Source organism: Austrofundulus limnaeus, unplaced genomic scaffold (genome assembly GCF_001266775.1).
Source record: "Austrofundulus limnaeus strain Quisiro unplaced genomic scaffold, Austrofundulus_limnaeus-1.0 Scaffold22, whole genome shotgun sequence".
Taxonomy (NCBI): Eukaryota; Metazoa; Chordata; class Actinopteri; order Cyprinodontiformes; family Rivulidae; genus Austrofundulus; species Austrofundulus limnaeus.
Genome location: NW_013952424.1, coordinates 1,681,876 through 1,694,590, shown reverse-complemented (window position 1 = coordinate 1,694,590; position 12,715 = coordinate 1,681,876). Strand labels below are relative to the sequence as shown.

Sequence of the window (12,715 nt, the reverse complement as noted above, 5' to 3'; positions counted from 1 at the left end):
GCTTATAGTATCGCAATATATCGGGATATATCGTATCGTGACCCCTCTGTCATGATATGTATCGTATCGCCAAATTCTTGCCAATACACAGCCCTACTGCTAGTGTAACACACTGAACATATTTGGTGTTTTGTATATTTTTAAGGTGTTTAAGGTGATCAAAATCACACATCCTGTGAAAAAATATAATAATAATAATCCTGATTAATGTTGTGTAATTGTGCTTACCGGTGGCTGAAGATTAGGATGGAGCAGCACATATCCATTTGGATCAATAGCAAAGTAATAGCCATTTGGTCCAAACTAAAGAATGTTAAGGAAAAATATRGAGCATATTTACTTGAGAGAGGAATAGAAAGCTCAGATGCAAACAATTGTTTTGTGTTGTTTTTCTGTGCTCTTACTGTAAACCGAGGAGTCAGTCTCTTGATGTCTTCCAGGGAGACATCAATGGCCATAACTCCCAAGATAAGCTGGTTTTGAGACTTCTGTGAGAAATAAAAGGCGTTGGAAAAACAGAGGAGAATGTCAGCTGCACAACGAGTAACTCTTCTACTGCTCTTCCTGGATGAGTCAAGTCCCTCTGTGCATTCTGACTGATTTCAGGCAAGTGGTTGCAATAGAAATCTGGACAGTTTCATTCCCAAAAGCTTCACGTGCTGCAATGAGTCACCGACGAGGCATTTCCAGGCTTTGCTCTCAGTCACCCTGGAGGTAGCTCAGAGTCCTTCAAGGTGGACATGTGAACTCATCTTGAAGCATTTAGCTACCGAGTCCCCCCCCACTCTGATCAACAGGACTGAGCTGATTCTCTATTTGTGGGGAGTTTTGAGGAACCTCTGCATCAACAGAGGATGTAGCCTAAAGCCACAAGAAAGGACAAGATGAAARCAATGGGTGAGACAACACTAAAGAATATTCATGCTGAATAGTTTATTTGTTTTTTTTTTWAATTCTTTGTTTTTTGATCTGGTAAGCATTTTGGCATGTTCCTAAACCACAGGTCAAAAGGTTCATACATCAAACAGAAGACAAAATGTAGAAAAAATAAAATAAAATAAATTAAAAAATAAAAATAAACACATTGAAATAATAAAGTGATTTGTAAATATTAAAAGTAAATGTGTTATAGCAGTAAAATCATAGAAATATTAGTGTTTAAATACAACTTCAGCATTATAACCAAGTTGTGTGTTTTCATTTATAACCTATTTCAACAAAATTTACAAAACTTGTTGTAGGAAAAATATGCGTTGTTCAAAACGGTATGTCTGAATAAACAGGAATCTACTGGATTTCTTCTTAAAAACTTTATTCTCAATCTTCTGACTCGTCAGGTACAGCACTCAGCAGGCCTCAGTGTAAGACCTTGAGATAAAAACCCAACCAAAACAGAGCAGCTCTGCTCTGAGCAGAGACTCTGCAACACACTGACAACTTCTTTTTACTATAATAATGAATTGAGCTTATAATGTTCATCTCTTCCTGGTTACACCTCTGGAGGTGTTACCTTTTATGTCAGATGTCAGAACGTCATTTTTGATTAGACTAAAGAAAGAATACATGATAAGACACACCAACTCTTTGTCTGCTTTAACTTTAAGGCTAACACCATCAGAAAATATAAAATATAATACTGCATCTTATATTYAATTAATCAGTTACAGAATTTCCTTCATTGTGTTGACACATGGTRATAATAAAACTTGATCAAATAATAAATTAAAGATGCAGACACTGTACCTTTGGGCCCGTACTAGTTTTGTTGAAAACAGGCATCGTTCCGGTGATCACAAGACCAAGTTTCTGAAAGATGAAATACACGTTATATTAATTTATAATATATACATTTCATTCTGTACAATTCATCTGTTCAATAAAAAGACATTAATAAAAAACATTACCAATTAAAAGTTATAATGCTACAGCTTTAGACAAAGACAATTTTAAATTGATAAAGAATTAAGTATTTTTGCAATCTGATGTGAGACAAGACAACAAGATCTCAGAAGACCAGTTAGTGYTCAAGGTGCCCATTGAGAATAACCATCAGCTACTACYACACAAATTTYAACTTGTGTATTTATCTATGGCAACCATCTTGAACTGGATCGACTCCAAACTGTAATCAGTTGTAAATGATCAACTGATTAACTTGTTAGAGTTTCATTCAAATCTGTCCTGTTTTAAGAAATATTTTGCTATCAAATAAGCACAGACACATACAAAGACAAGAGTGTCAGGCAAATACTTGTCAAGTTAATGGCTTGTRTTGAGGTCAACATTATAAGACCAAAAAAGGGCAAAAAAATAATAATTTCAGGGCTAACAATTTTAAAACTGTTTCAAAAGTTGACAGTGTCTGATAATATCCAAACTTCCTTTATCAGTCCCATTTCATTGCATGGGAATAAATCCTGACAGAAAGATAAACAGAATCAAACTTTATCTCTTTTTTACACAGAATGGAACACAACACAGCCAAGCAGGACAACACAGCTGCCAATTTTTAATAAAAAACTAAGACTTGTCTAAAAAATTTTCAGAYGACACAAAACAGATCTTTTCCACTTCCAGTAACTGTGTTGTCATCTTTCTGTTTTTATTCAAATAATGGAAAATCATGTAACGTATGTTAGAGTATCTAACATACCAGTGCGTCCATGTAGACGTTTGTCCATTGAACTTGCTTGGCCCTTCGGTCTGCTTTGACCATCGGCCGACCCAAAACATCCAAATACTCCTGAAAAAGAAAGAGGCAGATTTGATCCTAACATTTGGCCACAAGAGGGCGCAAGACACAAGTAATTAGGAAGCTAAAAATCTAAATGGAAATATGTTTTTCCAAACTGATGGTTTGTTTACCTGAGTGTTTATTCGAATGGCCCCTATAGATGGGATCTCGTAATAATACCCTGAGGTAAAAGAAGATGTTTGTTATAACAGGAGCTCTGAAAACACAACTTCTACTAATGACACAAAGTTTAATTTATGTTGATCTTTAATTATTTTACAGCATTTAATGGTTTTTGTTCGTATAGGCTTAACAAACTATGAGTTATAATATTTGATTTTTTCTTCATAAAATCCTAAATATTTATTCATGTCGTAAAATGTTTACATTTTCAGTCACTACAAGTTTTATTTAAATTTGTACCTTTATTAGCACAAGCCATCCACTGTATCGGCCCTTTGTCGTAGCTGTGTTGACCAACGGAAAAGGTAAAGATGCGCACCTGTGAGCAAATGGAATTAGGACTAATTTATCATGACCATAAATATTAAAAACTTAAGGAATGCTTATCATCTTATTTTTTTAGAACAGAGATTTAGACTAAAATCATCTTAAGAGAAAAGATTAATTTACAGCTCCTTCAGCCAAACTTTAAAATTAAACTTGTGCCATGTTGTGGAACGTCACAGCCAGCATGTTGTAAAAGAACCATCTACCACCACAGAAAATAAGAGTTTAATTTCTGTTAAATTGCTTGAGTTGTAGCCATTTTTTGAATTTTCTAAATTTGATTATCTGTGGTGACCATCTTCTCTTAGACTGACTCCAAAAGTTAATCAGCTACACATGCACATTTAATGATTACTTTCTGACATAACTATAAAAATCTGTTAAGGGGTTCATGAGCTTTTTTTAATGTCTAAAAGCCAAACAAGGTTATACTATACAAGTAATACTATAGCTGTAATGGATTTTGAACAATCTTACTTTTTGCTTTGGGTTGTATTTTACAAAGATCTCCTCYGCCCTCTCCTCTCCTCCATCAGTGAACAGCATTATCATCTTGTTGCAGTTGGCTCTCGACACATTCGTCTGGTTGAAACAGAGGAAAAATATATTTTACTTGAATTGAAATAAAGTGCAGGAGCTGTTTAAAATCACAGCTTTCGAGTGAGAAGTAAATTGTGAACTTTTGTAGATACAGATAATGAAAGTGCAACGACAGAAACAACCTGAAGAGGTCAACAAATACTCAGTTTTCAGGGAAGGATTTCAAAGACAAAGTTGTAAAACTGATGATGTATTATTATTTTTCAAGATTAAATTAACTTTAACTTTACAAACCTTTATATACAGATAATTTAAAAATCAGATCCCTCAAAAGTGTTGCAATAATCATGCCCATACCCACCTGGTTAAGCTGTTCGAAGGCCAGCTCAAAGCCACTTGTGTAGTTGGTGATCCCCTCAGCTTTGAGGCTCTGCACAGCCTCCTTTAGGATCCTCTTGTTCCTCACATTGGCCTGCACCAGGTTCTGAAAGCACGCTGCAGGTCTGGCACTTTTGTTGAACTGGGGGGATAAGGTAAGGAGGGTTCATGGGAAGTGGAGGGAAGACACTTGCACATATTTCCTATTAAATATGTGGCCTTTTTTTAATCCCTTCGTTGCAGAGTAATGCGGTGTCAAGTGAGGTAGTAGATTCAAGTACTCTTAAAACACAAATTATAAAAGCAAAATGTGTTAAAACAAATGCAACCTCAATTTAAAAAAGTTGGGATTTGTTGTAAAAGGTAAAACAACAGAATGCAAATGATTTGCAACTCTCTTATGCTCATGTTTGATTCAAAGCAGAACATAGAAAATATGTCAAATATTTAACCTAAGAATTTCAACTTTCAGTTGGTGAGAGATCTGGACAGATCAGATCAGTTCAGCACCTCTTTTACAACAATTTCTTAGTTTAAACAATTTATATATTCATTATGTTCCACTGTAAAAAAATATTTTTTTCAAAATCCCTATTTTTCAAAATAGAGGTTGTACTGTGACAAATACATAAAATGAAAAAAAGGTTTTATTCTGCACAGACCGAAGGGAGCTGTTGGAACAGAAGGAAAGAGTCGAAGGAGAGCAGGAAAGGATGTGAAAACAGCAGCACAAGGAGGTGAAAAAAGAAAAAAACATGTAGAAAGCTTAATTATGGAAGGGTTTTAGTGTAGAAGCAGAAGTTAGATCACATTTTCACAACTTTACATGTAGATTAGCTTCAAATCAACGCTGGTGTGTGGTTAACGTAAGAAAACAGATGGAACACAGTCAGTTTGTGCACGCGCACACGTATAATTTTACACACAACAGCTACAAAGGGTTGGGACCTGGCTCATTAATACCAAACATCTGTCTTGGCCTGGATTACACTCCCTCTCAATAATGATCAGGCTCAAAACACACACCATCATAAAAACGAGCAAAAMACACAAGAGGTGCAAAATACTGCTGCTGTGCATCAGCATCAGAAACTTGAGAAGAAACAGGCCTAAAACTTAAAACCTTGCTACAATAAAAACATTATTAATGGCATATAAATTACAGATATGTAATCAAAAAATGTTATTTAAAGGCCTAGCATTCCTTAAAGGAATGCATATCACCCGCCACTTTTCATGCCATAATTTTGAGTTAAGGTCATCCTGTGTTGAGAAGTAACAAAGTTGTAGCTGTTTCAGTTAAATCCTAAAAACTCTACATGTGATTTTGTCCTGAGAGTCACCCTCAGAAATATTTATTATGAATGACTCTCAGCTACTACCACATTAAAATTTGTTTTGTGGTTCAGAATATACTGWATGTTGGTAACAGACAGATAAAAGCACAATTGGCACCTTTGCCTTCAGTGCTAGGGATTACTAAACTACTAAATTACTAACTAAATTTAAGCTTTTAATTGTTTTTATTGTATTCTAGGAACAAATAACATGATCCTTAAAGAAAACATCAGCTACACATGAATGAAAACATTCATGTATCAAATAGGAAATGTATTGTTGCATTATACAGTACATATATTTTGGTTTTGGCATTAATTTCACTTTATTTGTATCAGTTCCTTATTCAAACATTTTACAGTAAGGTACTGTAACTTCAACTATAAATCATCCACAGTGACTGGTTAATTTCATTAAGAAAGGAAATTCATTTATGTTCYTTCCATCAAGAGAGAGAAAGAGGGAGGACGAAGTAGAAGCAAATAGGATAAAGGAGATTTTTAACAAAGCAAAGTCAGATTTAAGTACATGATAAATCCTGAGCCAAGTATCTGGAGGAGGACATTAGGCTGCAAAGACAAACCAGCTGTTTGTTAGAGCAAAGCAAAAAATGAACTTAGGGTACTATAACTTGGACAGAACCTTTCAAACATTACTACACTCCCATATCATGTAGTAGACAGCTATTTGTTACAGGCTGCCAACTATTCTGCATCATATAGACCCTTTAACCTGTCGCTGTAAAATAGTCAAATAACTTCCTTCTCTTTTCTTCATAAAAAGTCAAATTAAACACCTGCTGACTAAAAAGGCAACATTTTTAAAAACATACAACAGGTTGGCTTCAAACCCAGGCCTCCCTTGAAAAAGAGATCTGAGATCTCAACAGGACTTGCCTGGTTAAATAACGGTAAATAAATAAAATAAATGTAATGTTTCATGTAACACAGAAAAAAATGATTATAAAGATAGATACGTTTAATTTGATTTATTGATTTAACAGGAAAAGCTTACTAAAAATCAAGCCTGACTCAGCATAATTGCTGTTTTACAGCAGGTTCCTGTTCTGCAGCACATAAAACACTCAGAAATACAGCATCACAATCACATCATTATTATTACACCATAAACACAAAGACAAACAAGCATACCAAATTTCAGGAAAACAGCATTTGCAAAATAGGACGTCTAAATATGAGCACAACAAAAAGTGTCCAGCAGATGGCAGACAAGATTCTTCTTAAAGAGCTGTAGTTTTGAAATGGACTTTATGTTTTGAGGAATGTCATTCCATGCTTTAGTATAAACATAGAAGAAAGACCTCTGGCCGTAACAGTTTTTAAAAGTTGGTAATATCAGTTGTCCTTTTGTAACAGATCTAGTTGAATGACCACTTCCAGAATTTGATTTGGGCAACAATGCACAGAGAGTTCCATAATTGGCACCTTGGAAGATCTGAAAATATAAATTAATACCACTATACAAAACATAATTCTGAAAAGTCAAGGCATCAGAGAATGAAAGAACTGTACAGTGATGAGTCCTTCTTTCTAAATCTTAAATTTGTGCAGGAATGATGCTGGTTTGTTGTAAAGCAGTGGCTCCTGGGCCACACTCAGCCCGTCAGCACATTTTAAACGGTCTACAAAGAAGTTTTATGAAGCAGAGTTTGATGCAGGGATCAGCTGCGGCACAGCTCAGACATCTTCATGCTTGGAAAGGAAGATTTTAAATTTAATGCTGCAGATATTAAAAAGCATGTATCATATGATACCAGGCAACATAAAAATGCTGATATCGACAAATAAAAATTTAATAAAATACATTTTGTGTGAGAGCAGCTTTATTGGGAAGTTAGTCCTACTGTGGTCATTTATGCGCACAGCCAAACTAGAGACAAATTTCAATTATTATTAATGCAAGTTTTTAAATACAAATGAAATTTAAGTAACAAAAAGGGACTTTATAGACACCTATAATTAAACCAATTCTAAGACCTGACTTTAAATATATTTAAATAAATTTATTCTTGTGGTACATTAAAAATAGCCTTCTTCTGCTCTATATATTTAATAAAAAAATCCTTTTGATTGTAAAAATATTAGCCTCCATAAGCAACAATTACTAAGTGACTGACAAAAGCAGTTTAAGGTTTGCATAGCAAAAACCTAAAGAGACGACCACTTACAGCTAACATCAGATTAGAGATGTTTTATGGATTTCACTGGTAATCACATTTAGTTTGATTGCTTCTAAAATGTCTTTGAAGGAAATGATTCCCCGTTCAAACTCTGCTACCTTTTTTATACAAATAATAAAGCCAGGGGAGCTGAGGAGATTTAAGATGGCAGGGGATAAAGCTTTAAATAATGGATGAAGATTTCTTATGTCCTAATGCCAGGAAAACTTTGAAATTTGAGATTTCCACAGAAGCTCATAAGTGAAGCATCTCTAATGACATCCCACAGACTCATAATGTGCAGCATTTCAAAGCTTTAATTTGTTTTATACATTCTGGTCATTCTTATTCCATACAAACAAGGCAGGAAACAAACAAACACCCTTAAAAAACATTCAAAAGTCGACAAATACAGAAACGCGTGCGATCGCAAGAATAAAAGCTCAAACGTTTCTAACGTATTTAAATAACTGACAAATTGAGTTACAAATGTCCCCAACTGACTTAAGAAGGCGTGCACTTGCATAATCAGAGGCCAAACCCACTCAGCTCTGAATACTCACAGACACCACGTTCACAAAGTCATCATCAGAGAGGGTCTCCAGCATCTTACTGACAGACGTTTTGATGAGTTTGAGGGTGAGACCGGACACACTTCCACTCCTGCAGTGTCAAAAGACAAAGTTTTACCATAAAAAACCATTAGCCAAGAGAAACACACTGTATGTATCACACAGGGAGAATGAATCAGAAATGTAAGTCTGAGTCAAAGAGTTACCAAAAACAAATTAATAAATGAACTTGAAATGTTCTCATGAAACAATTTGAAAAAGACTCAATCAAGGCTCAAAGTTTATGGAGTTTTTTCGCTATCCAGTAGCTTTTAAGTGTCACCAATTATAGTGCATTGAAATTTCACGACATCATTTTTAAAATGTTTGATCCTGCAAACTCTGGTTCTCTGTGAAATTATCCATTTTATTCAAATGTTGGCATTTGTTCCTTTATACCATCCTTGGGGGGGGGGGGGGATTTATCTGAAGCCACAATGAGCAACAATTCATTAATTCACTTCACTTCTTGTATCTGAATTCAGTAATCAGCACCTGAGAACAATGGCTTTCTAAATCAAAATCCCAATTTACAATAAAATTGATTTACACAAAAACTAATTTGTGTTCCTGATACTTATACAAAAACTTTTAATTGAGGGATGCAGTCATGTTTATCTCATATTTTATTATGTACTCTGCTTTATAAGCAGCATTTTTACTTTACATAAATTGGAAGCATGAACATCTTAGTCCAGATGTAATCCTGACAACAGTCTAGAAGCATAATTTTGATCAACATTTATCATCTATACTGGTACATACTGCTTATCCAGTATGGTGGAGTGGCTAACTCATTTGGAAGTCTGGCCTTGACTAGATCTTTAACATTTTAAGGTTTCTTAATGGAGCTTAAATAAATTGTTGAATACTTCCAACACGTGCCTCAGGCTTCTAAAACCCGAGAGCCAGTTCTTCCTCTATAAACTAATCGACAATTCTAAACAAGCTATTTTAGGCACAAATCACAGTAATAAACCATCAAATTGTAAATAATGAGGTTTCTCAGTGCACTGACTGCTCTTTKTGTTACTCCGTGTCACACGAGCACAGTGAAGTCATGCCCAGCGGGACGAGGCCAGTCAGAGTTAGCATCGGGGCCTCTTGGCACCTAAAAGCAAATAAAATGTGACTGTAATGTATGAATCATAAGGCTGTCACTCACGCATCCACTAGGATCAGCATGTCCTTGGGTGACGCTGCTCCCTGAATGTACCTAGTGAGAAAGAACACACACAGTCACAAGTTGAGGGCATTTAATATAAACACAMTTTAAGGCTTTGTTAAAACCAGTTTCTGCACCATCGTTTTCATATTTTTCTATCACAGTCTCTTAACTCCTTAAACTGAAACGTGTGCATTCCATTAAGCAGCTAGCAGCTGCACTCACCAAGGTCGTCTGCGTACATCATAGAGGTCAATGTTGTTAGGTGAACCACCTGTGTTGATCCAAGGGGATGCTGCATTTTGGCAAAGCAGAGCATTTATTTCACAAAGTTCCTCATACTCAACTTAAGAGGTTGGGCTTAATTACATTTAAAAAATTGATTTTTGTGAGGGTTTTGGTTGTAGTTATGTATAACTTTATATACGCACACCAACGTTTTTTGTTTCAATACAGATCTGAAGAATGCTGAAAATGGCAAAATGTTTAAATAACAAATAAATTTGAGATTTCTTTCTAAACTAAAAAAAAAAATAAGGAGAGTTATGAACACTTCAACCAACGTTATTACAGCATACAGAAAAGTCTGTTTGCAACTGCATTCTTCAGAGCCAGAGCTGCTTACCTGGGTAGTAACGAGCCAAACCCGTCGCAGAGCCAAACACCTGCCACAGCAGCGAGGGATCTTCTGCTTTGTTTTTCCGGAAAACATCCTCCAATGCATCCGTCCAATTTAGCTCATTCAAAATGATTGTTGCTGGACAATAAACACAGACAAATGAATTATCAGAAAAAAACTGAAAAGAGTATTTTGCTCCAAAAGACAACAAATGCTTTAAGATGATGCACACAGATTTGGCAGCACTGGACCACCAACACTGACTGCTCAGAGCAAAAAACTTGATATCAGTCTGCTGTGAGAACTTACCCTTTCTTCTCTTAAATTATACAGTAGCAAAATAAGACTAAAGATCAGAGATCTGGATCAAAACAGAAAGAGTATAATTACAGAAGTAGATGGTTATCTGGATACAAAGCAGCCAGACACACAGAAACTGTTTTAAGCCCAGCGCCTGCTCTGCAGAAGCAATAAAGCTTTATTGCTCCAAACAATCTGGACTAATTCAATATCTCTCACAGTGAACTACCAGGGAGAGCAGGCTCCACGTCAAAATGAGGCTGCATGACTCATACTAAGTGTATGTGCTTTGGTTTTATGAGTGTGTGTTAGAGCAACTGGATTAAAATTGGACAACAAGACAAGACGGGGGGATGCCCAGGAGATTCAGAGTTTGATGAGGCAAAAATTTATTTGACAGCAGTATAAGAAGCCATGTGTGTTACATAAAAATAGACAATTATGGTAAAATTTCAACAACAAAAAAGGCACTAAGGAGGTTGGAGGGACTGGTAACTTGTAGATGGTATGCCCTGAATTTGGCCCAAAGACTACTGAGAATCATGACCCTGAGCAGGGAGGAAAATAAAAGTTCAAATTTCTGTTAATTCAAAATCCTATTAAATCTATTATTAAAAATGCTAAACCAAAATTAGACAGTATTATTACACACTTAGGAGTAAAATACATTATACAATATGCTGACCAGATACTTATCTGGTACATACAGAGGTTATACCTGCTAATTAACAAATAGGTACTTATTACGTACTGGGTACATTGCCAGTATACCTGATATACCTAAAGTCCTTTATATTTATAATACAGTCCAGTCACCATAGATATGTAATGCATAGTTACTGAGAACATTTTTACTTGTTGTACAGTTAGTACAGTTAATGTCACTATCTCAAAGTAGAAATACATTTACTGTCAAAATAAACAAACATACTTCATTTTCTGTCTAATCCGCTAGATTTTCCTGGTTTTTGCTCCGTTTTGTGACCCAAATGCTCCCATCTGGCTCCTCGCTCACAACCACCCTTAAGGCTTTATTTCTGCACATGTAGGATAAAGATGGACATGTAGCCAGGTCCTTAATGGTTCCCTGTTGTATWGTAGAGAATGTGTGTACCACAGATAAGTGGCAACAATTTGTTTGGGCCTAAAGTCCCTGATCCCTCAGGATGGCTCTTTATGGATCAGGGTTGCTATTTTTTCCTGACATCTCTGGTTAACAAGACCCTAAACAAGAAATATTCTTGTGTTTTCCTTTATTCTGAACAATAAATTTAATTCATGTTTAGTTGTTTGCACTAAATGTGACTACAATACTACTGACTAGCACCTATCCTTAATCATGAATAAAAATTGGAAAAAAATGTGTTTCTTTTTAGTAGAAACAATCATTTCCTAATATAGACTATGTAGGAATCCATCTCTCAGACAGACAYGCACACACACACACACACGAGCAGGTCAAGCATCTGTGTTGATTCTGCAGCTTCAATATTATGGCAACGGGAAGCGGTGTCGTCTAATCTCAGCTGAATGCTGGAACAAATCACAGCTTCAGTATAAACACATCCATCTGTGAGGTGATGTGTCGGTTGCTTGCTTGAGGTCATTGTGACAAGAGGAAGAGAGGTGTCACCACAGTAATGCGAGCGTTGGGCGGCTCTGTCAGCCACGGCTTCATTTCCTGAGAGAATTCAGTGGGTAACATATGCATGTTTGAGTACTTATTATTTTAAAGACATTTATCCATGCTTGTTGCTTCTTCAAACCTGCCACAAAACATTAAGCAATTTTGGATGTTATTCAATTTAGTTTYCTAAAAGATTTACTCTGTTTAATGAGAAAATACACACACAAAAAAAAAGGAAAAAGAAATAAAAAGCTGCCAGCCCCATTTGAGCAATTGGCTCTGAGAAGTGTGGAACATGTAAGCCTTTTATTTGGGGYATTGAATTAAACTGCTGTTCCCTGGTGCAAACATTCAATTGTTATTTCTCAAAAACTGAGGGAAAATTTTAATGTGAACAACAATTACAGTAAATAGGGGAGACTGACTCCATCTGCAACACTTGGATTTGGAAGTTGTCACTGTAAACAACATGCTGCCAGAAGAACACAGRAAAGTTACAAAAACAACACAGGAAAGTTACAAAAACAACACAAATCTATCCAAAAGACAATAAGAACATTAGGAGAGGACAAAACATGTTGATGCTTTAAAAACACCTGTCAAACACAAGGCCGGCGGGCCAAATGTGGGCTGCGGGTGACTCCCGTGTGGCCCGCCGGGGGCCAGCCCCCAAAAAATGTTTTTTAACTTAACATATAAACTGTTTCTTATATC

At 35.8% G+C, this 12,715-nt stretch overlaps 1 protein-coding gene across 3 annotated transcripts in view; it reads right to left on the bottom strand.

Moving 5' to 3' along the window:
• cacna2d1a (calcium channel, voltage-dependent, alpha 2/delta subunit 1a) overlaps window positions 1-12,715 on the bottom strand; it is an 80,964-nt gene that overhangs the window by 21,001 nt on the left and 47,248 nt on the right. For all 3 annotated transcript variants that reach the window (XM_014004178.1, XM_014004179.1, XM_014004180.1), the window contains exons 7-18: window positions 10,081-10,212; window positions 9,681-9,750; window positions 9,456-9,506; window positions 8,243-8,342; window positions 4,146-4,304; window positions 3,722-3,826; window positions 3,158-3,236; window positions 2,866-2,915; window positions 2,654-2,743; window positions 1,744-1,806; window positions 405-488; window positions 229-303 (exon numbers count right to left, since the gene is read on the bottom strand). In XM_014004178.1, the coding sequence (XP_013859632.1) occupies window positions 229-303; window positions 405-488; window positions 1,744-1,806; window positions 2,654-2,743; window positions 2,866-2,915; window positions 3,158-3,236; window positions 3,722-3,826; window positions 4,146-4,304; window positions 8,243-8,342; window positions 9,456-9,506; window positions 9,681-9,750; window positions 10,081-10,212 (1,058 nt within the window). The remainder of the gene's footprint in view (window positions 1-228; window positions 304-404; window positions 489-1,743; window positions 1,807-2,653; window positions 2,744-2,865; window positions 2,916-3,157; window positions 3,237-3,721; window positions 3,827-4,145; window positions 4,305-8,242; window positions 8,343-9,455; window positions 9,507-9,680; window positions 9,751-10,080; window positions 10,213-12,715) is intronic.